The sequence below is a fragment of the Scyliorhinus canicula genome, chromosome 15 (assembly GCF_902713615.1).
Source record: "Scyliorhinus canicula chromosome 15, sScyCan1.1, whole genome shotgun sequence".
NCBI classification, from domain to species: domain Eukaryota; kingdom Metazoa; phylum Chordata; class Chondrichthyes; order Carcharhiniformes; family Scyliorhinidae; genus Scyliorhinus; species Scyliorhinus canicula.
The window spans coordinates 81,063,440-81,090,075 of record NC_052160.1 but is presented as its reverse complement, the minus strand read 5'-3'; the positions used below and the strand labels follow the sequence as shown (position 1 = coordinate 81,090,075).

The window sequence follows — 26,636 nt, the reverse complement described above, 5'->3', positions numbered from 1 at the left end:
CCATTCAGGACTCTCTGGAAGTGAATGACACAGGGGAGGTCACAGCTGCTACGTTGTGGGAGGCACTTAAACATAGAACAGTACAGCACAGATCAGGCCCTTTGGCCCTCCATGTTGTGCCGAGCTTTGTCCAAAACCAAGATCAAGCTATCCCAATCCCTGTCATTCTGGTGTGCTCCATGTGCCTGTCCAATAACCGCTTGAAAGTTCCTAAAGTGTCCGACTCCACTATCACAGCAGGCAGCCCATTCCACACCCCAGCCACTCTCTGAGTAAAGAACCTATCTTGGACATCCCTCCTATATCTCCCACCCTGAACCTTATAATTATGCCCCCTTGTAACAGCTACATCCATCCGAGGAAATAGTCTCTGAACATCCACTTTATCTATCCTCCTCATCACCTTATAAACCTTTATTAAGTCGCCTCTCATCCTCCTTCGCTCCATTGAGAAAAGCCCTAGCTCCCTCAACCTTTCCTCATAAGGCGGTAGTCAGAGGGGAATTTATTTTGAGCTGGGCGGATAGGGAGAGGGAGAACAGGGTTAGGTTTGTCGATTAGATCTTTGAGGGTTGGTGGGAGGTACTCGGTGATGCCAGAGGAGAGATTGTTGGAGGAGAGATAGAGGCTCCAGATGGAGTTTGAGTTTGTGTCGACGGGGAGGGCAGTGGGGCAGTTGCGGAGGGCCAAGGGGGCAGTTAATGAGCACAGGGAGAAGGCAAGTAGGATGCTGGCCCATCAGTTGCAGAAGCAAGCAGCGGTGAGGGAGATTGGTAGAGGGAGGGAGAAGGGGGTAAGGTGGTGATGAGTCCGGAGGGGGTGAATGGGGTATTTGAGGCCTTGTTTAGTTGGCTTTATGAATCGGAGCCCCCAAGGGGGGAAGAGGGGATGAGGCGGCTGTTGGATGGATTGGAGTTTCGCAAGATGGAGGAGGGGCGGGTTCAGGGCCTGGGGCTCTGATTGGTTTGAGGGAGGTGATGGATGGCATGGGGGCGATGCAGGCAGGAAGGCCCCGGGTCCACATGGGTTCCCAGTCAAATTTAATCAAATGTTTGGGGCGGAGCTGGGGCCACTTATGGGGAGGGCGTATAATGAGGCGAGGGAGAGAAAGGACCTCCCCCCTCTTTAACCCCCCCTACTTTATCGCAGGCTTCTATCTCCTTGAACCTTAAAAAAGATAATGAGGCAGCACAGTGGTTAGCACTGCTGCCTCACAGTGACTGTCTGTGAGGAGTCTGCACATCCACCCCGTGTGTGCGTGGGTTTCCTCCGGGTGCTTCGGTTTCCTCCCACAGTCCAAAGATGTGCAGGTTAGGTGGATTGGCCATGCTAAATTGCCCTTAGTGTCCAAAAGCTTAGGTGGGGTTACTGGGTTACAGGGCTAGGGTGGAGATGTGGGGTGCTCTTTACAAGGTCTGGTGCAAACTCGATGGGCCGAATGGCCTCCTTCTGCACTGTAAATTCTATGACCTAGAGCAGTGTGGGTCATACCATCTGATCTCGTTATTGAATGTCAATGCCAGGCTACAGGCAAAAGTGTTTGCGTCGTGGATTGAGGACTGTGTGCCACGGGTGATCGGGGAGGATCAGACAGGTTTTGTGATAGGAAGGCAGTTGTCAGCGAATGCACAAGGTTATTAAATATAATTATGATGCCTTCAGAGCGGCGGGAGGTAGGAGCAGTGGTGGTAATGGATCCGGAGAAAGCTTTTGATCGGGTGGACTGGGTGTATTTGTTTGATGTGCTGGGGCGGATTGAGTTCGGGCAAGGGTTTGCGGATTGGGTCCAGTTGCTGTATAAGGCGCCGGTGGCGAGTGTGCAGGCGAACGGTGTGAGTTTGGGGTACTTTGCGCTATACCAAGGGATTAGACAAGGGTGCCCACTCCGCCGATGCATTTCGGCTTGGCGATAGAGCCAGTGGCAATGGCAATTAGGGTGTCAAGGAATTGGAGAGGAATTGAGGAGGAGGGCTGTCGAACATAGGGTTTCATTGTATGCAGATGATCCGTTATTGCATATTTCGGGGGCAGCACGGTGGTGCAGTGGCTAGCACTGCTGTCTCACGGCGCCGAGTTCCAGATTCGATCCTGGCTCTGGGTTACTGTCCGTGTGGAGTTTGCACATTCTCCCCATTAGCATGGGTCTCGCCCCCACAACCCAAAGATGTGCAGGGTAGATGGATTGGCCACCCTTAATGGCCCCTTAATTGGAAAAAATAAATTGGGTACTCTAAATTTTCAAAAAAATTATATATTTCGGACCCGTTGTACTGCATTCTGGGTATTATGGGGATTATAGGGATTTTCGGGGGATTTGGCCAGTTTTCAGGATATAAACTGAACTTGGGAAAAAGTGAAGTGTTTCTGATCAGTGCTGGGGGCAGGAAAGGAGATTTGGGGAGTTGCCGTTCAGGGTGGTGAGGACGGGTTTTACAGAAATTTGTGTCTGGTAGTTACCACTGTTGTATTATATTGTATATATTGGTATTACGGTAAGGCCCCTGTACTACAGGTACGGGGGTACATCCCTGCCGACTGGCTCCGCCCAGTAGGCGGAGTATAAATGTGTGTGCTCTCCGAACAGCAGCCATTTCACCAGCTGCTGTAGGAGGCCACACATCTCTGTGTAATAAAGCCTCGATTACATTCTGCTCTCATCTCGTCGTAATTGATAGTGCATCAGCATCCAGGTGGCACGGAGCTAGGCCCAGCTGCAAAGGTTGAACTTGGCCCGATTGGTGGAGGGGATGAAGGCGGCTTTTAAGAGGTGGGATGTTTTGCAATTGTTGCTGGCAGGACGGGTGCAGATACTGAAAATGACGGTGCTGCTGAGGTTTCTGTTGTTGTTTAAGAACCTTCCTATCTTTGTCCTTAAGTTGTTTTTCAAGAACGTCAATGGGTTGATCTCGGGGGCATGTGTGCGAGGAAGTACGCCGCGCTTTTCGGGAAATGGGGTGAGGTGAGGGGGGCGGCTGCTGTTGCCAACTTTGATAAATTATTATTGGGTTGCAAACATTGCGATGGTGAGGAAATGGGCCATGGAAGAGAGGTCGGTTTGGGGATGGGTGGAGGTGGCATTGTGTAGAGGCACGAGCCTGAGGGCTTTGTTGGTGCCTCTGCTGTTCTCACCGGCCAGGTACTCCGCAAGCCCAGTGATGGTGACAGCTTTGAGGATGTGGGGGTGGTGTCGGCAGCACTTGGGATGAGAGGGTATGTCATTGTGGGCACCTATTCGTGATAACCACAGGTTTGTGCCAGCGAGATTGGATGTGAGGTTCCAGGTGCGGCAGCAGATGGAGATTGAGTACTTCAAGGACTTGTTTATCAGGGGAAAATATGCAGGGTTGGGGGAATTGGAGGAATTGTATGGGTTGTCCAGGGAAAATTGGTTTAGGTACCTGCAGGTTCGGGATTTTGTGAAGAGAGAGGGACCATCTTCCCCGGGATTGCTGCCTCCGGTGCTGCAGGATAAGCTCCAGTTGAAGGACAAAATTGGTGAGGGGAAGCTGTCGGATATTTACAAGGAACTGATGGAGAGGGAGGGCGTCCTGGTGGAGGATGTTAAGCGCAAATGGGAGGAGGAGCTGGGAAAGGAGCTGGGGGCTGGGAGGTTAAGTGTCATCCAATTTAAAGTGGTGCATAGGGCCCACGTGACAGTGGCAAGGGTGAGCAAGTTTTTTGAAGGGGTGGAGGATCGGTGTGGGCAACGCTTGGGGGAGCCCACGAATCACGCCCACATGTTCTGGACGTGTCCTAGACTGAGGGGGTTCTGGCAGGGGTTATCAAAGGTGATGTCCAAGGTTCTGGGTATGGGAATAGCCCCGAGTCCAGGCATGGCGATATTTGGTGTGCCGGAAGACCCGGGAGTACAGTGGGGAGAGAGGCCAATGTATTGGCCTTTGCCTCGCTGATAGCCCAGAGTTGGATTTTGTTGGGGTGCCAGGACTCAGAGCCACCGAAGGCAGGGGTGTGGGTGAGCGAGCTGGCAGAATTCCTGAGGTCGGAGAAGGTCAGGTTCGCCCTGCGGGGTTCGAAGGAGGAGTGCACCCGCAGGTAGAAACCGATCATTGATTTCTTCGAGGAGGATTGAGGGGACAGCACGGTGGGGGTGACTTCGGGGGGTCCGGTGGGGGGCAGTTAAATTGGGGATGGCGGGATGTGGGTGGGGGTCAGTTTCTGGAGGGTTGGGGTTGTTTGTTGGGTTGATAGATAGATAGAAAAGAAACCTACCAACCAACCAACCAACCAACCAACCAACCAACCCACCCACCCACCCACCCACCCACCCACCCACCCACCCACCAACCCACCCACCCACCCACCAACCCACCAACCAACCCACCAACCAACCAACCAACCCACCCAACCCAACAAACATGTTGTGCCGAACTTATGGCCAATCCACCCAACCTGCACATCTTTGGACTGTGGGACGAAACCGGAGCACCCGGAGGAAACCCATGCACACATGGGGAGGATGTTAAGACTCCACACAGACAGTGACCCAAGCCAAAATCGAATCTGGGACCCTGGAGCTGTGAAGCAATTGTGCTACCCACAATGCTACCGTGCTGCCCTTAAGAACAAATTAATCTACACTCCATTATTCTACCATAATCCATGTACATATCCAATAGCCGTTTGAAGGTCCCTAATGTTTCCGACTCAACTACTTCCACAGGCAGTGCATTCCATGCCCCCACTACTCTCTGGGTAAAGAACCTACCTCTGACATCCCCTTTATATCTTCCACCATTCACCTTAAATTTATGTCCCCTTGTAATGGTTTGTTCCACCCGGGGAAAAAGCCTCTGACTGTCTACTCTATCTATTCCCCTGATCATCTTATCAACCTCTATCAAGTCGCCCCTCATCCTTCTCCGTTCTAATGAGAAAAGGCCTAGCACCCTCAACCTTTCCTCGTAAGACCTACTCTCCATTCCAGGCAACATCCTGGTAAATCTCCTTTGCACCTTTTCCAAAGCTTCCACATCCTTCCTAAAATGAGGTGACCAGAACTGCACACAGTACTCCAAATGTGGCCTTACCAAGGTTTTGTACAGCTGCATCATCACCTCACGGCTCTTAAATTCAATCCCTCTGCTAATAAATGCTAGCACACCATAGTCCTTCTTCACAGCTCTATCCACTTGAGTGGCAACTTTCAAAGATCTCTGAACATAGACCCTAAGATCTCTCTTCTCCTCTACATTGCCAAGAACCCTACCATTAACCCTGTATTCTGCATTCATATTTGTCCTTCCAAAATGGACAACCTCACACTTGTCAGGGTTAAACTCCATCTGCCACTTCTCAGCCCAGCTCTGCATCCTATCTATGTCTCTTTGCAGCCGACAACAGCCCTCCTCACTGTCCACAACTCCACCAATCTTCGTATCATCTGCAAATTTACTGATCCACCCTTCAACTCCCTCATCCAAGCCATTAATGAAAATCACAAACAGCAGAGGACCCAGAACTGATCCCTGCGGTACGCCACTGGTAACTGGGCTCCAGGCTGAATGTTTGCCATCTATCACCACTCTCTGTCTTCTATCAGTTAGCCAGTTTGTTATCCAACTGGCCAAATTTCCCACTATCCCATGCCTCCTTACTTTCTGCATAAGCCTACCATAGGAAACCTTATCAAATGCCTTACTAAAATCCATGTACACTACATCCACTGCTTTACCTTCATCCACATGCTTGGTCACCTCCTCAAAGTGTCAATAAGACGTGTAAGGCAAGACCTACCCCTCACAAATTTTTTTTAAAAAGAGAAAGAATCAGTTGATTGTATTTAATTGTATGGAGGTAATGAGCAGTAACTTGAGCCCTCAGACACTGAAAGTGTGGCTGTAGAGTTAAGAGTTGTATGCTTATAATATTTAACTGTGTAAGTAAATATAAGCTGTGTAAAGATTGGCTTCCATTCTGTCCTTCACCAATGGCTTCCTGGTTTTGTTGTAACCAGCGAATCAGCATTGGCTCCTCTTATTACTCCCACACTGTTACCTCTGGTCTAAGGATCTATCCTTGGCTCCCTCTTATTTCTCATCTACTTGCTGCCCCACAGTGACCTCACCGAGAAACACAAATTCAGTGTACACTGACAACAATCAGCTCTGCCTCGGTGCAGTCCCTCTCGACCCCCTCCACTGTTTATAGGTTGCCAGACTGCTTATCCAAAATCCAGTCCCGAATACACACAAATTTCATACAAACATAGGATTTAGGAGCAGGAATGACCATTCGGCCCGTCAAGCCTGCTCCACAATTCAATAAAATCATGGCTGATCTAATTGTGGCCTCAACTCCACATTCTGCCTACCTCCCAGATGACCTTTGACTCCCTTGTTAGTGAAGAATGTACCTTCCTCTGCCTTATGAATATTCAATGATGCATTTCCTCCAATTGAATATTGGGAAGACTGAAGCTATTGTCTTCAATACCCACGACAACTCTATTCCCTTGCCACTGACTCCAACCCTCACCCCGGCAACTGTCTGAGACACATCCAGACTGTTTGCCACCTTGGTGTGACGTTTGACTGTGAGATAACGTGCACCTACACAGCTGTGGCAATACTGAGACTGCCAACTTCACACACGACAACATCAATTACATCCAGCCATCTGCTGCTGAAACACACATCTATACTCTTGTGAGCTCGAACCGTGACATTGCTGTCCACTCCTGACCAGCCTCCAGCTTAATACACTTGTAAAACGTCAGTACATCCAAGGTCCTGTTGCCTGTAATCTGCCTTGCACCTCCCACCCTCTGTACTCGGTGTCCTCGGTAAAATTCTCACCTTTGCTGTCAAACCTCTCCGTGATCGCATCCCTCCTTATCTCTAACCTCCTCCAGTCCCACATTCCTCCAAGACCATCACCCTTATCCAATTCTGGCCTCTGCAGCATCTTCAATATTAATAACTGCGCCATTGGCAGCCGTCCGCTTTCCCTCGGCTCTAAGCTCAGGACTAAACCTGAGCACCTCTCTCTATTTATATCTCTCTGTCTCTCTCTCCTTGAAGATACCCCCTCAAACCTTCCTCTTCGACCAAACTGAACTATTAGATTATGTGACTTGGAGTCAGATTTTGTTTAATAACAATGCTGTGACATTCCTTGCCACCATTGAAGGTTCAATATATATAATAGTAGTTGTCAGTCTCTTGTTATTCTGAAACCAAAAATGTGTTTGTCTCTTTTAGTGAAACTTTCTCCTTCGTCCTGACCAACATGGATGGCAGCAGAAAGTTTGGCTACTGCAGACGCCTCTTGGTGAGATCCAGCTTTGTTCGCTGATTTGCTACTTTCTTCCTACACCACCACCCTCGGAACTGACCCTCTGACAGTGCAGCACTCCCTCAGTACTGACCCTCTGACAGTGCAGCACTCCCACAGTATTGACCCTCTGACAGTGCAGCACTCCCTCAGTACTGACCCTCTGACAGTGCAGCACTCCCTCAGTACTGACCCTCTGACAGTGCAGCAATCCCTCAGTACTGACCCTCTGACAGTGCGGCACTCCCTCAGTACTGACCCTCTGACAGTGCAGCACTCCCACAGTATTGACCCTCTGACAGTGCAGCACTCCCTCAGTACTGACCCTCTGACAGTGCAGCACTCCCACAGTACTGACCCTCTGACAGAGCAGCACTCCCACAGTATTGACCCTCTGACAGTGCAGCACTCCCTCAGTACTGACCCTCTGACAGTGCTGCTCTACCTCAGTACTGACCCTCTGACAGTGCTGCATTCCCTCAGTACTGACCCTGTGACAGTGCATCACTCCCTCAGTATTGACCCTCTGACAGTGCAGCACTCCCACAGTACTGACCCTCTGACAGTGCAGCATTCCATCAGTACTGACCCTCTGACAGTGCAGCACTCCCTCAGTACTGACCCTCTGACAGTGCAGCACTCCCTCAGTACTGACCCTCTGACAGTGCAGCACTCCCTCAGTACTGACCTTCTGACAGTGCAGCACTCCCTCAGTACTGACCTTCTGACAGTGCAGCACTCCCACAGTACTGACCCTCTGACAGTGCAGCACTCCCTCAGTACTGACCCTCTGACAGTGCAGCACTCCCTCAGTACTGACCCTCTGACAGTGCAGCACTCCCTCAGTGCTGACCTTCTGACAGTGCGGCAATCCCTCTGTACTGACCCTCTGACAGTGCAGCACTCCCTCAGTACTGACCATGTGACAGTGCGGCAATCCCTCTGTACTGACCCTGTGACAGTGCAGCACTCCCTCAGTACTGACCCTCTGACAGTGCAGCACTCCCTCAGTGCTGACCCTGTGACAGTGCAACACTCCCTCAGTACTGATCCTCTGACAGTGCAGCACTCCCTCAGTACTGACCCTCTGACAGTGCGGCACTCCCTCAGTACTGACCCTCTGACAGTGCAGCACTCCCTCAGTACTGACCCTCTGACACTGCGGCACTCCCTCAGTACTGACCCTCGACAGTGCAGCACTCCCTCAGTACTGACCCTCTGACAGTGCAACACTCCCTCAGTACTGACCCTCTGACAGTGCAGCACTCCCTCAGTACTGACCCTCTGACAGTGCAGCACTCCCTCAGTACTGACCCTGTGACAGTGCAGCACTCCCTCAGTACTGACCCTCTGACAGCGCAGCACTCCCTCAGTACTGACGCTATGACAGTGCAGCACTCCCTCAATACTGACCCTCTGACGGTGCAGCACTCCCTCAGTACTTATCCTCTGAAAGTGCAGCACTCCCTCAGTACTGACCCTCTGACAGTGCAGCGCTCCCTCAGTACTGACGCTATGACAGTGCAGCACTCCCTCAGTACTGACCCTCTGACAGTGCAGCACTCCCTCAGTACTGACGCTCTGACAGTGCAGCACTCCCTCAGTACTGACCCTGTGACAGTGCAGCACTCCCGCAGTACATACGCTCTGAGAGTGCAGCACTCCCTCAGTACTGACCCTGTGACAGTGCTGCATTCCCTCAGTACTGACCCTCTGACAGTGCAGCACTCCCTCAGTACTGACCCTCTGACAGTGCAGCACTCCCTCAGTGCTGACCTTCTGACAGTGCATCACTCCCACAGTACTGACCCTCTGACAGTGCAGCACTCCCTCAGTACTGACGCTCTGACAGTGCAACACTCCCTCAGTACTGACCCTCTGACAGTGCAGCACTCCCTCAGTACTGACCCTCTGACAGTGCAGCACTCCCTCAGTACTGACCCTCTGACAGTGCAGCGCTCCCTCAGTACTGACCCTCGACAGTGCAGCACTCCCTCAGTACTGACCCTCGACAGTGCAGCACTCCCTCAGTACTGACCCTCTGGCAGTGCGGCCATCCCTCAGTACTGACAATCTGACAGTGCAGCACTCCCTCAGTACTGACGCTCTGACAGTGCAACACTCCCTCAGTACTGACAATCTGACAGTGCAGCACTCCCTCAGTACTGACGCTCTGACAGTGCAACACTCCCTCAGTACTGACCCTCTGGCAGTGCGGCCATCCCTCAGTACTAACCTTCTGACAGTGCAGCACTCCCTCAGTACTGACGCTCTGACAGTGCAACACTCCCTCAGTACTGACCCTCTGACAGTGCAGCACTCCCTCAGTACTGACCCTCTGACAGTGCAGTACTCCCTCAGTACTGACCCTCGACAGTGCAGCACTCCCTCAGTACTGACCCTCTGACAGTGCAGCGCTCCCTCAGTACTGACCCTCGACAGTGCAGCACTCCCTCAGTACTGACCCTCTGACAGTGCAGCACTCCCTCAGTACTGACCCTCGACAGTGCAGCACTCCCTCAGTACTGACCCTCGACAGTGCAGCACTCCCTCAGTACTGACCCTCTGACAGTGCGGCAATCCCTCAGTACTGACAATCTGACAGTGCTGCACTCCCTCAGTACTGACAATCTGACAGTGCAGTACTCCCTCAGTACTGACCCTCGACAGTGCAGCACTCCCTCAGTACTGACCCTCTGACAGTGCGGCAATCCCTCAGTACTGACCCTCTGACAGTGCAGTACTCCCTCAGTACTGACGCTCTGACAGTGCAACACTCCCTCAGTACTGACCCTCTGACAGTGCAGCACTCCCTCAGTACTGACCCTCTGACAGTGCAGTACTCCCTCAGTACTGACGCTCTGACAGTGCAACACTCCCTCAGTACTGACCCTCTGACAGTGCAGCACTCCCTCAGTACTGACCCTCTGACAGTGCGGCAATCCCTCAGTACTGACCCTCTGACAGTGCAGCACTCCCTCAGTACTGACCCTCTGACAGTGCAGCGCTCCCTCAGTACTGACCCTCGACAGTGCAGCACTCCCTCAGTACTGACCCTCGACAGTGCAGCACTCCCTCAGTACTGACCCTCTGGCAGTGCGGCAATCCCTCAGTACTGACAATCTGACAGTGCAGCACTCCCTCAGTACTGACAATCTGACAGTGCAGCACTCCCTCAGTACTGACCCTCTGACAGTGCGGCAATCCCTCAGTACTGACCCTCTGACAGTGCAGTACTCCCTCAGTACTGACCCTGTGACAGTGCAGCACTCCCTCAGTACTGACCCTCTGACAGTGCAGTACTCCCTCAGTACTGACCCTCTGACAGTGCAGCACTTCCTCACCACTGACCCTGTCACAGTGCAGCACTCCCTCAGTACTGACCCTTCTACATGGCAGCACTCCCTCACTACTGACCCTCTGACAATTCAGCACTCCCTCTGTACTTACCCTCTGACAGTGCGGCACTCCCTCAGTACTGACCTTCTGACAGTGCAGTACTCCCTCAGTACTGACCCTCTGACAGTGCAGCACTCCCTCAGTACGGTAGCATTGTGGATATCACAATCGCTTCACAGCTCCAGGGCCCCAGGTTCGATTCCGGCTTGGGTCACTGTCTGTGCAGAGTCCGCACATCCTCCCCGTGTGTGCGTGGGTTTCCTACGGGTGCTCTGGTTTCCTCCCACAGTCCAAAGATGTGCGGGTTAGGTGGATTGGCCATGATAAATTGCCCTTAGTGTCCAAAATTGCCCTTAGTGTTGGGTGGGGTTATTGGGTTATGGGGATAGGGTGGAGTTGTTGACCTTGGGTAGGGTGCTCTTTCCAAGAACCGGTGCAGACTCGATGGGCTGAATGGCCTCCTTCTGCACTGTAAATTCTATGATTCTATGAGCACTGACCCTGTGACAGTGCAGCACTCCCTCAGTACTGACCCTCTGACAGTGCAGCACTCCCTCAGTACTGACCCTCTGACAGTGCAGCACTCACTCCGTACTGACCCTCTGACAGTGCAGCACTCCCACAGTATTGACCCTCTGACAGTGCAGCACTCACTCCGTACTGACCCTCTGACAGTGCAGCACTCCCTCAGTACTGACCCTCTGACAGTGCAGCACCCTCTCAGTACTGACCCTTCCGCATGGCAGTACTCCCTCAGTACTGACCCTCTGACAGTGCAGCACTCCCTCAGTACTGACCCTCTGATAGTGCAGCGGTTCATCAGTACTGATCCTCTGACAGTGCAGCACTACCTCAGTACTGACCCTCTGACAGTGCAGTGTCCCCTCAGTACTGACCCTCTGACAGTGCAGCACTCCCTCAGCACTGACCCTCTGACAGTGCAGCACTCCCTCAGTACTGACCCTCTGACAGTGCAGTACTCCCTCAGTACTGACCCTGTGACAGTGCAGCACTCCCTCAGTACTGACCCTCTGACAGTGCAGCACTCCCTCAGTACTGACCCTGTGACAGTGCAGCACTCCCTCAGTACTGACCCTGTGACAGTGCAGCACTCCCTCAGTACTGACCCTCTGACAGTGCAGCACTCCCTCAGTACTGACCCTGTGACAGTGCAGCACTCCCTCAGTACTGACCCTCTGACAGTGCAGCACTCCCTCAGTACTGACCCTGTGACAGTGCAGCACTCCCTCAGTACTGACCCTGTGACAGTGCAGCACTCCCTCAGTACTGACCCTGTGACAGTGCAGCACTCCCTCAGTACTGACCCTGTGACAGTGCAGCACTCCCTCAGTACTGACCCTCTGACAGTGCAGCACTCCCTCAGTACTGACGACCCTCTGACAGTGCAGCATTCCCTCAGGAATTGCTAGGGAGAGGAATATCTGCCCAGGGTTACCCTGGCATTAATTCTGGCTCAGTGTATGTTGACAGAATGTGCTGTGTTTAGTGTGGTGTGTGGGGAGAACATTAAATGGAACTTCAAGCACAGGAACGAGCTGTTTTAGTCACCCCCATGCTGGTGCTGCACAACCTCATGGCTCAGACAGTCCAGTTGGTGGAAGTGGATCAGCAAGGGAGCCACTGTGGTTATGGATGTGCTGAGTTTCCCTGGAATAATTGAGTAACTCTCTCTGTTTACAGCCACGTGGAGGAGGAGCTCGGCTGCCAGAGGTTTTCTGCATCATCAGCTGCCTGGGCTGTTTTGGCCTCTTCTCCCAGGTAATGCTCCGTCCATTCTGCAAGTGATTATTTTACTTTTGGGAGATTCGGTCAAACTCGTGAGGCCTTTCGAAATGGCAGGTGGGTCTGGGGGGGGTGGGTGTGATTCCCACCAATCAGGAATCTGCTGGGCCGTTTGGAATCAGTTCAAACAGATCCCATTGAGCTTCACCCTCGGTGTGGGATCCACTCATTTCTGGAGGGAACGTCGTCACATCTGAAGGCCTTATTTCAGAGATGTATTCCTGGTTCCGAACTCTGTGAAGTAACTTTTTAAACACTGAACCCTTCCTTCAGAAGTTGAGAATGGAGGCTGACGGTGCGGGAGGGGAGGGCAGATCTGTGTGACCCCTCCGGATTATTTCTTGATTCGGACAGCTGAGTGGGAGACTGGACTGACTGCCAGGCTGACTGGGTGAGGGATGTGTTGTGAAGGAAGCTGAACAAATTTGAGCACAGCATCTTCCCATGTACAGGACAGAGAACAGGCAGTGCCAGGGTACCCAGCCATGAGCTGGCAGAGTCGATCCAGATAGAAGCAGGAAGACGGAGGATATTTACCCTAAGCTAAGAGTACCCAAGTGCTGAGTGGGTGCAGCACTGTCAGAGGTCCATCTCCCAAGACATTTTATCAACATGAGCAAGAAACAGTGCAAGTACATAGAACATAGAACAGTACAGCACAGAACAGGCCCTTCGGCCCTCGATGTTGTGCCGAGCAATGATCACCCTACTCAAACCCACGTATCCACCCTATACCCGTAACCCAACAACCCCCCCTTAACCTTACTTTTAGGACACTACGGGCAATTTAGCATGGCCAATCCACCTAACCTGCACATCTTTGGACTGTGGGAGGAAACCGGAGCACCCGGAGGAAACCCACGCACACACGGGGAGGACGTGCAGACTCCGCACAGACAGTGACCCAGCCGGGAACCGAACCTGGGACCCTGGAGCTGTGAAGCATTTATGCTAACCACCATGCTACCGTGCTACCGTGCTGCCCCTTAGTGAAGGCTCCCAGTTGTGTATACCATGGCGGAGGAAGATGTCATGCCACAATTAACCGAACACCATGCCATGCCCGTTGTACTCAAAGCCATTAGTTTCTGTGCAGCCAGCCCCTGCCACCAACTTCTCTCAATCAGCCAGCCGCCAACACTAATGCATTCTGCTTGCGTGAACACATTAACTTCCTCACAAATGTGACATTGTAGAAGCAGAGAGCAATGCACTTTAACTTCATAGCTAGATTCCTGCAGGTCCAAGGCATGAAAGACTGAGGGCATGCTGCTATGAGGGCACCAGTGCAGCAGACTGTCACCATGAGTGCACCAATGCATCAGATTGTATGCAAGGTGCTATTGGAGCACCAATGCAGCGGACTGTATGCACATCGCTATGAGTGCACCAGTGTATCAGACTGTATACACGCCACTGTGAGAGCACCAGTGCAGGAAACTGTATGCACCTCTCTGCGAGTGCACCATTGCAGCAGGCTGTATGCACACTGCTATGGAGGCACCAAATGCAGAAGACTGTTTGCAAGTTGCTATGAAGATACCAATGCAGCAGGCTGCATGTCGCTATGAAGACACCAAAGCAGCAGGCTGCATGTCACTATGAGGGCACAAATGCAACAGACTATGCATGTTGCCCTGAGGGCACCTATGCAGCAGACTGCATGCACGTCGCTATGAGGACACAAAATGCAGCAGGCTCTATGAACGTTGCATTGAGGGCACCAATGCAGCAGACTTTATGCACATTGCTATGGGTGCACCAGTGCAGCAGCGGCAGACATTCCTGAACATAAAATTGTTCCATTCCTTCATCGCGCAGGTTATCTGCAAACACAATAAGACCTTGCTGCACATCCGTGCATGGCAGCTGCCATGATTCATTCATTCCGAGGCAGTCACACTTGTCACATGTTTTCCAGCCAAGACCCTAGTCCATGGTTTGGCCTCTGGCAGCCATGGGGGAGGTGACTGCTAACTCCCTCGAGGCAACCAGGCACATCGATACAACAGGGACTAGCAGGTGAGACCATCGAGCAGGTGGATTGGCCTGCGAAAGATATGGTTCAGATGCCTGGACGACTCAGGAGTGCTCTGTACTCACCTGCGAGGCAGTTGCCATAGTGCCTGTATTTCGGAGGGTGTAACAGGACTATATTGGGGGAAGGGGGATGGGGCGGTGTTTACAGGTGTGTTTGTGGAGCTGAGGGGAGTTAGGGCCAGGTTTACAGCTGTTCCTTGCTGAGCATTGTGTTGTGTTGTGTGGGGTGTTATCATTGTGATTTGAATTCACTCCTCTCTCGCCAGATCCTCGATGAGGTTGAGAAGAGGAGACAGATCTCTTTGGCTGTGATATACCCCTTCATGCAGGGGCTCCGGGAAGCAGCATTCCCAGCTCCAGGAAAGACTGTCTCTGTGAAAAGCTTCATCCCAGAATCAGGAACAGAGGTAAGTCTTCAGACCACTGAAATTATGGGATATTTCACAAATCATGTGACATTCAATTTCCAGGATGTGGGTGTCGCTGGCTAGACCTGCATTTATTGCCCATCTCTAGTTGCCCTTTGGAAGGTGATGGTGAGCTGCCTTCTTGAACTGTTGCAGTCCCTGTGCTGCAGGTACACCCACTATGCTGTTAGGGGGGGAGTTCCAGGATTTTGTCCAATGACACTGAAGGGATGGCGATATATTTCCAAGTCAGAGTGGTGAGTGACTTGGAGGGGAACTTCCAAGTGGTGGGGTTCCCAGGTATCTGCTGCCCTTGTCCTTCTAGATGCTAGTGGTCATGGGTTTGGAAGGTGCTGTCTCAGGAGCCTTAGTGAGTTCCTGCAGTGCATCTTGTAGATGTTACATACGACTGCCGCTGTGTGTCGATGGTGGAGAGAGTGAATGTTTAAGGTACAGAATGGCGTGCCAATCAAGCAGGGCTGCTTTGTCCTGGATGGTGTTGAGCTTCTGAAGTGTTGTTGATGCTGCACTCATCCAGGCAAGTGGAGATTATTCCAACACACTCCTTTATTTTTCTAAATTTAGATTACCCAATTATTTTTTTTCCAATTAAGGGGCAATTTAATGTTGCCAATCCACCTAACTTGCACATTTTTGGGTTGTGGGGGTGAAACCCACGCAGACATGGGGAGAATGTGCAAACTCCACACGGAGAGTGACCCAGGGCCGGGATTCGAACCCGGGTCCTCAGTGCCACAGTACCAGTGCTAACCACTGCGCCGCATGCCACTCTATTCCATCACACTCCGGGGGCAGAATTCTCCGACCCCCCAGTGGGTCAGAGAATTGCCCGGGGCCGGCGTTAATCCCGCCCCCGCTGTGTCCCGAATTCTCCACCGCCCGAGATTCGGCAGGGGCGGGAATCGTGCTGCGCCGGTCGGGGGGAGCCCTGCGACGGTCGGGGGGAGCCCTGCGACGGTCAGCGGGCACCCCACGCTGGTCAGCGGGACCCCCGCGCCGATACTCCGGCCCGCGATGGGCCGAAGTCCCGCCGCTAACAGGCCTCTCCCGCCGTTGGGAATCAAAACACCTACCTGACCGGCAGGATTGGCGGCGCGGGCGGGCTCTGGGGTCCTGGGGAGGGGGGGCGCGGGGCGATCTGACCCCGGGGGGTGCCCCCACGGTGGCCTGGCCCGCGATCGGGGCCCACCGATCGGCGGGTGGGCCTGTGCTGTGGGGGCATTCTTTTTCATCCGCCTTCGTCATGGTCTTCACCATGGCGGAGGCGGAAGAGACCCCCTCCCCTGCACATGTGCCGGTATGACGTCAGCAGCCGCTGACGTCTGGCGCATGCGCAGACTTACGCCGGTCGGCGAAGTCCTTTCGGCCCCGGCTGGCGTGGCGCCCAGGCCGTTCACGCCAGCCGGCGGAGTGGGAACCACTCCGACGCGGGCCTAGCCCCTCAATGTGAGGGCTTGGCCCGTAAAGGTGCAGAGAAATCCACACCTTTGGGGCTGCCCGACACCGGAATGGTTCACACCACTCCAACACGCCGGGACCCCCCGCCCCGCCGGGTACGGGAGAATCCCGGCCCTTTTTTTTCAAATAGGTTTAGAGTACTCAATTATTTTTTCCCAATTAAGGGCCAATTTAGTGTGTCCAATCCACCTACTCTGCACATCTTTGGGTTGTGGGGGCGAAACCCACGCAAACACGGGGAGAATGTGCAAACTCCACATGGACAGTGACCCGGAGCCGGGATCGAACATGGGACCTCGGTGCCGCGAGGCAGCAATGCTAACCACTGTGCCACATGCCGCCCTATTCCATCACACTTGACTTGTGTCTTGTAGACCAGTGTTTTTCAAACTTTTTTGCGCGGTACCCATTTTGACCAATTGGCCATCCTTCGGGACCCATGCCGGCCGACCTTTGCGACCCACGCTGGCCGACCTTCGCAGCCCACGCTGGCCGACCTTCGCAACCCCTACCGGCTGACCTTCTCGGCCCACGCCGGCCTACATTCGTGGCAACACCATTTTCTCTTACTTTTAGTGAAAGATGAGCCTTGGTTTATATTCTATAGTCTAGAGAAGCGTAGAATGAGAAATTACCTCTTTGAAACGGGCATTATTCTCTCAGGACTCTACAGAGAAGATGCAGAATGTAAGTTTTCCTCAGATTGGTAGTTTACAGCCAGGGAATATAGTCGGCAAATTACAATGCAATGATTTTAGACATAGATGAGTAGGAATTACTTAACTCAAAGTATTGTGAATCTTTTTAATCTCTAAAATTCACTATCAAAGAGAGTTCTGCAGGTTCAGCCATTGAGCATCAAGACTGATGCAGGAAGACTTAATTGAATTTTTAAAAACATCTTCTGCTGGGTCAGCACACTAACGTCAGGAGGAGGTGGGTGTTTGGGTTCCGGGCATGCTCACTGGATGCGCAGTGCTCCCGCACTTTTAAAGCTGGTCGCGGCTGTCATTCTTAAAGCTGCTCGCAGCCAGCATTTTCAATAGCCAACTGCTGTGAGCATTGTGCCTGAATTCCCACGATCGGTAATGCTGCGATGGATGACCCCGCGACCCTCCCGACACCCGCCCGTGACCCACCCACGGGTCACGACCCCCCCCTTTAAAAATGCCTGTTGTAGATGGTGGACAGGCTTTGGAGAGTCAGGAGGTGGAGGTAACTCACTGCTGATTTCCCAGCCTCTGACTTGTTCTTGTAGCCACAGTATTTATATGTCTGGTCCAGTTCAATTTTTGGTGAATGGTAACTCCCAGGATGTTGTGGGGGGGAATCAGCGATTGTAATGCTGTTAAACATCAAGGGGCGATGGTTAGATTCTCTCTTGTTGGAGACGGTCATTGCCGGGCACTTGGGAGGTGTGAATGTAACTTGCCACTTGTCAGCCCAAGCCTGAATGTTATTGATTTCTTTCTGCTTGTGGATACAGACTGCTTCAGTATCTGAGGAGTCGGGAATGGAACTATCAAAGTAATAACAGTGGAAATAGTGTTTTCTTTTATGTTTGAGTATTTGACCTTATCCTGTGGCTTACTGCATTAAATTAGACAGATCGCACACTGGGGATGTTCCAGTCCCCTACCCTGGCTGGCTGTAATGGTGGAGGGTGAGCTGAGTTTGGGCCATCACAAATGACACAAATTTGATGCAAAGTTACAACCTCACTCAAGGAGGCATTCAAGGGCAGCATGGTAGCATTGTGGATAGCACAATCGCTTCACAGCTCCAGGGTCCCAGGTTCGATTCCAGCTTGGGTCACTGTCTGTGCGGAGTCTGCACATCCTCCCCGTGTGTGCGTGGGTTTCCTCCGGGTGCTCCGGTTTCCTCCCACAGTCCAAAGATGTGCAGGTTAGGTGGATTGGCCATGATAAATTGCCCCTCAGTGTCCAAAATTGCCCTTAGTGTTGGGTGGGGTTACTGAGTTATGGGGATAGGGTGGAGGTGTTGACCTTGAGTAGGGGGTACGGTGCTCTTTTCAAGAGCCGGTGCAAACTCGATGGGCCGAATGGCCTCCTTCTGCACTATAAATTCTGTAAATTCTATGTACAAATCAACACTTACTCTGTGAGATTTACTAACTTTCAGGACACCAGCATGAAAGTTGACATGAATGTTCCAATATCTCAAACAATTTTAACTTGGGCTCCAGTGAGAGGAGAGTTTCTCCTCCTCCCATTATCAACCTACCCGATGGAAAATGTAAACTACCCCCAAGGGCTCTTCAGGATTAAAATGGTCAAAACCAGTTTTCAAATGGAACCACTCCATCTAATTGTCACGGACAGGAGGAGGGTCAACTACCCTTATTTCCCTGCTCACCACCCATCCGTAAACAGAAAGGTGTCTTTTTGTTCTTATTTCCCTCTATATAAACAGCAGCTTATTTTCCTAACTATTAAATTTGGAGTGTTCCAATCCTCAATGAATAACTTGCGGAGAAATCCCGAGGTAAGATTAAATAAAAGAGTTGGTTTATTTTTACGCACAAAGATGCATGAGAGAGGTTTCACAATGCCCTCCCGTTTTTACTCACACAATAAGCAGGAAGTAAGGAAAAAGGAAGAGGGCTCAGGGCACAATCATAGAATTTACAGTGCAGAAGGAGGCCATTCGGCCCATCGAGTCTGCACCGGCTCCTGGAAAGAGCACCCCACCCAAGGTCAACACCTCCACCCTATCCCCATAACCCAGTAACCCCACCCAACATTAAGGGCAATTTTGGACACTAAGGGCAATTTATCATGGCCAATCCACCTAACCTGCACATCTTTGGACTGTGGGAGGAAACCGGAGCACCCGGATGAAACCCACGCACACACGGGGAGGATGTGCAGACTCCGCACAGACAGTGACCCAAGCCGGAATTGAACCTGGGACCCTGGAGCTGTGAAGCAATTGTGCTCTCCACAATGCTACCGTGCTGCCCCCACAAGCATTATAAAATATAAGTTAGGGGCTGGAATTCTCCGGCCATTGGGAATTCTCTTTTCTTATTGGCAGCGGACTCCCACTGGTGTGTTTCCTGGCAGGGCGGGATGACTTCAATGGGCACCCCATTGACAAGCAGTGGAAGTAGAGAATCCCACCACTAGCGAAAGGCGCGGCGCTGAGAAACGCGCAGCTGGAGAGGACTGGAGAATCTTGCCCATGGTTTTACATGTGCAGTGGAATGCTTCTTCCAAGGGGAGATTGTTGGGTGATCGGACTTTCCAGTGCAAGACTTCCTCAATGAGAGAAGGCAGATAGAATGGGTTGGGCTGGATGCACGTGTTCCAAGGTTCCAACAGCAGCAATTTTGAATCAAAGTCAGAGTTCATAGATCATAGAATTTACTGTGCAGAAGGAGGCCATTCGACCCCTTGAGTCTGCACTGGTCCCTGGAATAGAGCACCTCACTCAAGCCCACACATCCACCCTGTCCCCATAACCCAGCAACACATCCAACCTTTTTGGACACTAGGGGCAATTTAGCATTGGCCAATCTGCCTAATTTGCGCATCTTTCTGCTGCCACCAGCTTGATGGTAAGATGGTTTTTGTAAGGGTCAATGATGTCCAAAGATGTACAGGTTAGGTGGATTGGCCATGCTAAAGGGCAGCACGGTAGCACAAGTGATTAGGGTTTCGCTCCCACAACCCAAAAATGTGCAGGCTAGGTGCATTGGCCACGCTAAATTGCCCCTTAATTGGAAAATAATGAATTGGGTACTCTAAATTTATTTTAAAAATAAGATAAAAATCTTTGAGTTGTGGGGGTGAAACCCACGCAAGCACGGGGAGAATGTGCGAGCACCACACGGACAGTGACCCAGAGCCGGGATCGAACCTGGGACCTCGGCGCCGTGAGGCAGCAGTGCTAACCACTGTGCCGCCCGACCTACTGGGTCTTCTCTAGTCGGTGCCTGACTGGCCGGCTCTATTTATACAAAGGCACATGGGCTTAGTTAAGGGTCCCTGCCCTCTTTATTTGGGGAGCTCGCATTCTGCAAGCTCCACCGGATAGTGGATGATCCCTACACCGTAAGACCCATGCGGGTTATAACAATGATGGGTGGCAAAGATTGTTGCTTATATTCTGTTTGTGTTGGAGATCAAACAGCGACTGCCAGAGTTCTGTTCCAGCGAACAATATTACACTGCAGTTCAGGGGAGGTCATGTGACATACCGCTGACCACTCCTCCTCGATGTGGGGCAAAGGTGGTATATTCCCATAGCTGGAATCTTGAGGTGTTTAATTGGAGTCAGGATTCGTTTTGTTCTTGGAGACACTGATTTCGGATTGTTAAACAAAGCCTTTTTACTGAAACCATTGTGTTAGAACAGTTCATGCTTAAACCATTAGCACCATTGTTAGAGATTAGGATTTGCACAATGCCGGTGTTTATAACAGTAAGAAGTCTTACAACACCAGGTTAAAGTCCAACAGGTTTGTTTCAAACACGAGCTTTCGGAGCACGGCTCCTTCTTCAGGTGTTTATAACTAGCTAGGGCAGACTGCTTGAGTGCTGGGCCATTGTGTTGGCTGAGCTGGAATGTTTGTGTTGTGCAAGGAGTGTTACATTCCAGATATCTGAGGTGTTAGTCTTTGTTAACTTTGAAACTGCTCAGAAATATCTGGAAGCCAGCATGTGACCAACTAGAGCTATTTTGTCAGCTGACTAAGAGTCCATTTTGAAAAGCATTAAAAAAACAACTTTATAAAGTAGTCCTGCTGACAAAGATATATAAAGAAGAACAAAGAAAAGTACAGCGCAGGAACAGGCCCTCCAGCCCTCCAAGCCTGCGCTGACCTTGCTGCCCATCTAACCTAAGGTCCCTCGATTCCCATCCTATTTATGTATTTGTCAAGATGCCCTTCCATCACCTCCTCGGGCAACGTGTTCCAGGTGGGATGTCCCCCTCCCGTGCCGTGTTTTCTGTCGCTGTAAGTTCACCCGGCAATCAGTCAATTTCCCCTCAAAAGAAAAGTTAGACATCTGGGGCGGCATTCTCCCCTGCCCGGCGTGACGGATGGTCCCGGAGTAGGGGAGTGGCGCCAACCACTCAGGGGTCGCGCCTCCCCAAAGGTGGGGAATTCTCCCCACCTTTGGGGGCCAGCCCCGCGCCGGAGCGGTTAGCACTAGAAGACCGGCGCAAAAAACCGGCGCCCCCGGCAGCGGGGCTGGCCGAAAGGCATTCGCCGGTCGGCGCATGCGCCGGCAGTGACGTCAGCGGCAGCTGGCCGCTGACGTCACTGCCGACGCATGCGCGATGTGGGGTTCTCTTCCGCTTCCGCCATGGCGGAGACCGTTGCGGACGCGGAAGAAAATAGTGCAGCCAGGGCACTGGCCCGGAGTCTGAGCGGGGGGCCCCGATCGCGGCCAGGCCACCGTGGGGGCACCCCCCGGGTTTCGATCGCCCCCCGCCCCCCTGCTCGCGCCACTGATCCCGCTGTTCCAGAGGTGGTTCAAACCTCGGCGGCGGGAGAGGCCTCCCAGCGGCGGGACTTCGGCCCGTCCAGGCCGGAGAATCACCGCAGGGGCCTCTCCGATCGGAGTGGCGAGATTCCTGCCCCTGCCACTTCCCGGGTGGCGGAGAATCTCTGCCACGGCGTGGGCGGGATTTTAGGCGGCCCTAGGCGATTCTCCGACCCTGCTGGGGGTTGGAGAATTTTGCCCCTGATACTGGGCACATATAAAACTCTAACTTATATTTTACGTTGCTTGTGCCCTGAACTCTCTTCCTCTTTCCTTACCTCCTGCTTATTTTGTGATTGAAAAGCGGAGGGCATTGTGAAACCTCTCTCACGCAAGTGTATGTGTCAAAATAAACCAACCCTTTTATTTCATCATATCTCGAGTTTGCTCTGCAAGTTATTCATTTTGGATTGGAACATAGAACATACAGTGCAGAATGAGGCCATTCGGCCCATCGAGTCTGCACTGACCCACTTAAGCCCTCACTTCCACCCTGTCCCCGTAACCCAATACATTTAAGAGTTGGGAAAAATATGCTTCTGTTTATATAAGAGGGAAATAAGAACAAAAACACACCTTTCTGTTTACGGATGGGTGGTGAGCGGGGAAATGAGGGTAGTTTAAATTGACCTTCCTCCTGTCCGTGATAATTAGATGGAGTGCTTCCATTTGAAAATTGGTTTTGACCATTTTAATCCTGAAGAGCCCTTGGGGATAGTTTACATTTTCCATCGGGTAAGTTGATAATGGGAGGAGGAGGCACCCACCTCTCACTGGGGCCCCAAGTTAAAATTGTTTGAAACATTGGAATCCTTCTGCCTGTCACCATTCATGCTGTTGTCCTGAAACGGTGGCTCACCATTGGCCAGTGAGTGGATTTCCGGTCGCGCCAGTGTCAATGGTGTTTTGTATTGTTCGCTGGCCATGCCGCCGGGGAAACCGTCGCGAACGTCGCCATCGGTCGGACCATCATTTTGTTTTCTTCATGTCTCAACCATGATTATTCAGGGCAGCACGGTATCATGGTGGTTAGCATTGCCCGTAGTGTCCTAAAAGTAAGGTTAAGGGGGGTTGTTGGGTAACAGGTATAGGGTGGATACGTGGGTTTGAGTAGGGTGATCATTGCTCAGCACAACATTGAGGGCCGAAGGGCCTGTTCTGTGCTGTACTGTTCTATGTTCTATTCCAGCTACAATTTCATAAATAGGAATATAGAGGTGCAGGAATAGGCCATTCAGCCCCTCTAGCCTGTCACAAGGACAGGAGGAGGCCATTCAGCCCTTCCCGTCTGTCACACACGATCCGGAGGAGGCCATTCAGCCCCTCAAACCTGTCTTATGAACAGGAGGAGGCCATTCGGTCTCTGGAGGTTGTTACATCAGAACAGGAGTGGACCATGCAATGGAATACAATCCCAGCAGAGGGATGATCGAGCTTTTGCACACACATGTGGGAGGTTTAGAGACCAGGTATTCAGTAAACCCGTTGCCATGGTGAATGAGTGGTCTTCTGTAGACTGATGAACTTGTGCCAGGCTGACGAACTGCCCCCAAGTATCCAGGAAGCCTTCCTCTGATCTTCTCCAGGTGGAGAAATTCTGAGAGGTCAGCGAGCCAGTCTGCAGCTTTGGGTGGTGCTGCCGATCGCCAGCCAGGCAGGATTCTCCGGCGTGTGATTAGGAAGCGAAAGCAAGGGCGTTGGCCCCCTTCCCCATGTGTAGCTCTAGCTGCTCCGATACCCCGAATATTGCCACTATTGGGTATGGTTTCACCCTCACCCCCACAACCTTGGACATTGCCTCGGAGAAGGCTGCCCAGAACCCAGCAAGCTTGGGGCAGGCCCAAAACATGTGGGTGTGATTGGCCAGGCCTCTCTGGCACCGTTCACACTTATCATCCACCTCTGGAAAGAACCTGCTCATTCGGGTTCTGGTCAGGTGCACTCTCTGCGCCACTTTGAGCTGCAATAGGTTTAGCCTTGCGCAGGAGGAGGTGGAGCTCACCCTCCTCAGTGCTTCGCTCCAGAGTCCCCATCCTACCTCTGTCCCCAGTTCGTCCTCCCATCTTTGGCTGGTCCCGTCCAGTGATGTTCAGGCTCTGTCCAGTAGCTGTCTGTATATTTTCCCACATAGCCCCCCCTTCTCGCTGCTTGTGCCTATCAGGTCCTCTAGAAGTGTACTTTCTGGGGCCCCGGAGCACCTTACTGTTCTAATGCTTTCTTACAGAGGGATGCGAATGAAAGGGAGAAACACAGATTCGATTCATTGTAAATTCGGGTAGGGATGGGCCTTTAATGCAGCCCAAAATTTTGTTAATAAAACAAGTCTCAAGTTGTGTGGAAACGTAGAACAAAGACACTGTGCTGATTGGAGGGCTCTCTCTCGATTGTGAGGGTGAAGGATGTGTGAGTTATTCATCTCATTTCTGCTCTGTAGATCATCAAGCTGACTCGTCCCTCAGACTCTCGGCTTGAACATGTCGACTTCTCCTCACTCTTTAAACACCTGTCTGAGGAAAATGTCATTCAAATCTTCGCCTCATTGTTGCTCGAGAGACGGCTGATATTCCTAGCAGAGGAACTCAGGTACGAGAGTACATATCAAATATCATAGAACCATAGAATTTACAGTGCAGAAGGAAGCCATTCGGCCCATCGAGTCTGCACCGGCCGTTGGAAAGAGCACCATAAAACCAGACGACATAGGAGCAGAATTAGGCCATTTGGCCCATCGAGTCTGCTCCACCATTCAATCTTGGCTGATATTTTTCTCATCCACGTTCCCCTATACCCAACTTAAGCCCACGCCTTCACCCCATCCCCGTAACCCAGTAACCCACCCAACCCTTTTGGACATTAAGGGCAATTGATAATGGTCAATCCACCTAAGCTGCACATCTTTGGACTGTGGGAGGAAACCAGAGCACCCCGAGGAAACCCATGCAGACACAGGGAGAATGTGCAGACTCCACACGAAAATGACCCAAGACGGGATTTGAACCTAAGACCCTCGAGCTGTGAAGCAACAGTGCTAATCACTGTGATACCGTGCCGCCTCAAATATAATGAGGATGGGAGGGAGCGGGGTAAACACACTGGGGAGGAGAGATAAATCCATTGAGGGGAGGGGGTAAACACACTGGGGGAGGCAATGTAAATACACTGGGGATAAATACACTTAGGTAGGAGGGAAATACACTGGGGGAGGGGTGTAAATGCACTGGGGTTAGGAGATCTAAATACATGGGGGTTGTTACATGGGTGAGGGGAATAAATGCACTGGGGGGAGGGGGTAAATACACTGGGGGAGGGAGTATAAATACACTGGGGGAGAGCGTAAATACACAGGGGGTAAATACACTGGGGGAGGGGGTATAAATACACTGGGGGAGGTGGGTCAATACACTGGGGGTAAATACACTGGGGGGAGGGGGTATAAATACACTGGGGAAGGTGGGTCAATACACTGGGGGTAAATACACTGGGGGGAGGGGGTATAAATGCAATGGGGGTAAGCGGGTAAATACACTGGAGGGAGGAGGGATCTACTCACACTGCAAGGAAATGCTTCTACCTGTTCCACTCAGATGCTGACACACTCGATGCTGACACACACAATGTGCTGACATACTCAGATGCTGACACACTCAGAAATGTCAAACACTCAGATACTGACACACTCAGGTGCTGACACACTCAGATGCTGACACACTCAGATACGGACACACTCAGATCTTTTATTTTTATTTTAGAGTACCCAATTATGTTTTACAATTAAGGGGCAATTTAGAGTGGCCAACCTACCTACCCTGCACATCTTTGGGTTGTGGGGTTGAAACCCACGCAGACACGGGGGGGAATGTGCAAACGCCACACGGACAGTGACCCAGGGCCGGGATTCGAACCCGGGTCCTCAGCGCCGTAGGCAGCAATGCTAACCACTGTGCCACCGTGCTGCCCTACAGACACACTCAGATGCGGGCACACTCAGATGCTGACACACTCAGATGCTGACACACTCAGATGCGGACACACTCAGATGCGGACTCACTCAGATGTGGACACACTCAGATGCGGGCACACTCAGATGCGGACACACTCAGATGCGGGCACACTCAGGTGCTGACACACTCAGATACTGACACACTCAGATGCTGACACACTCAGATGTGGACACACTCAGATGCGGGCACACGCAGATGCGGACACACTCAGATACGGGCACACTCAGGTGCTGACACACTCAGATACTGTCACACTCAGGTGCTGACACACTCAGATACGGACACACTCAGATGTGGGCACACTCAGATGCTGACACGCTCAGATACTGACACATTCAGATACTGACACACTCAGATGCGGACAAACTCAGATTCTGACACACTCAGATGCGGACACACTCAGATGCGGACACACTCAGATACTGACACACTCAGATGCAGACACACTCAGATGCTGACACACTCAGATGCGGGCACACACAGATGCTGACACACTCAGAGGCGGACACACTCAGATGCTGACACACTCAGATGCGGACACACTCAGATGCGGACACACAGATGCTGACACACTCAGATGCGGACACACTCAGATGCTGACACACTCAGATGCCGACACACTCAGATGCGGGCACACTCAGATGCCGACACACTCAGATGCGGGCACACTCAGATGCTGACACACTCCGATACTGACACAC

At 51.9% G+C, this 26,636-nt stretch overlaps 1 protein-coding gene across 3 annotated transcripts in view; it reads left to right on the top strand.

Moving 5' to 3' along the window:
* Nucleotides 1–26,636, top strand: part of LOC119978468 (DENN domain-containing protein 2D-like) — a 196,470-nt gene that overhangs the window by 138,218 nt on the left and 31,616 nt on the right. For all 3 annotated transcript variants that reach the window (XM_038820128.1, XM_038820127.1, XM_038820129.1), the window contains exons 5-8: nt 7,221–7,290; nt 12,394–12,471; nt 14,802–14,942; nt 24,369–24,517. In XM_038820128.1, coding sequence (XP_038676056.1) covers nt 7,221–7,290; nt 12,394–12,471; nt 14,802–14,942; nt 24,369–24,517 — 438 coding nt within the window. The remainder of the gene's footprint in view (nt 1–7,220; nt 7,291–12,393; nt 12,472–14,801; nt 14,943–24,368; nt 24,518–26,636) is intronic.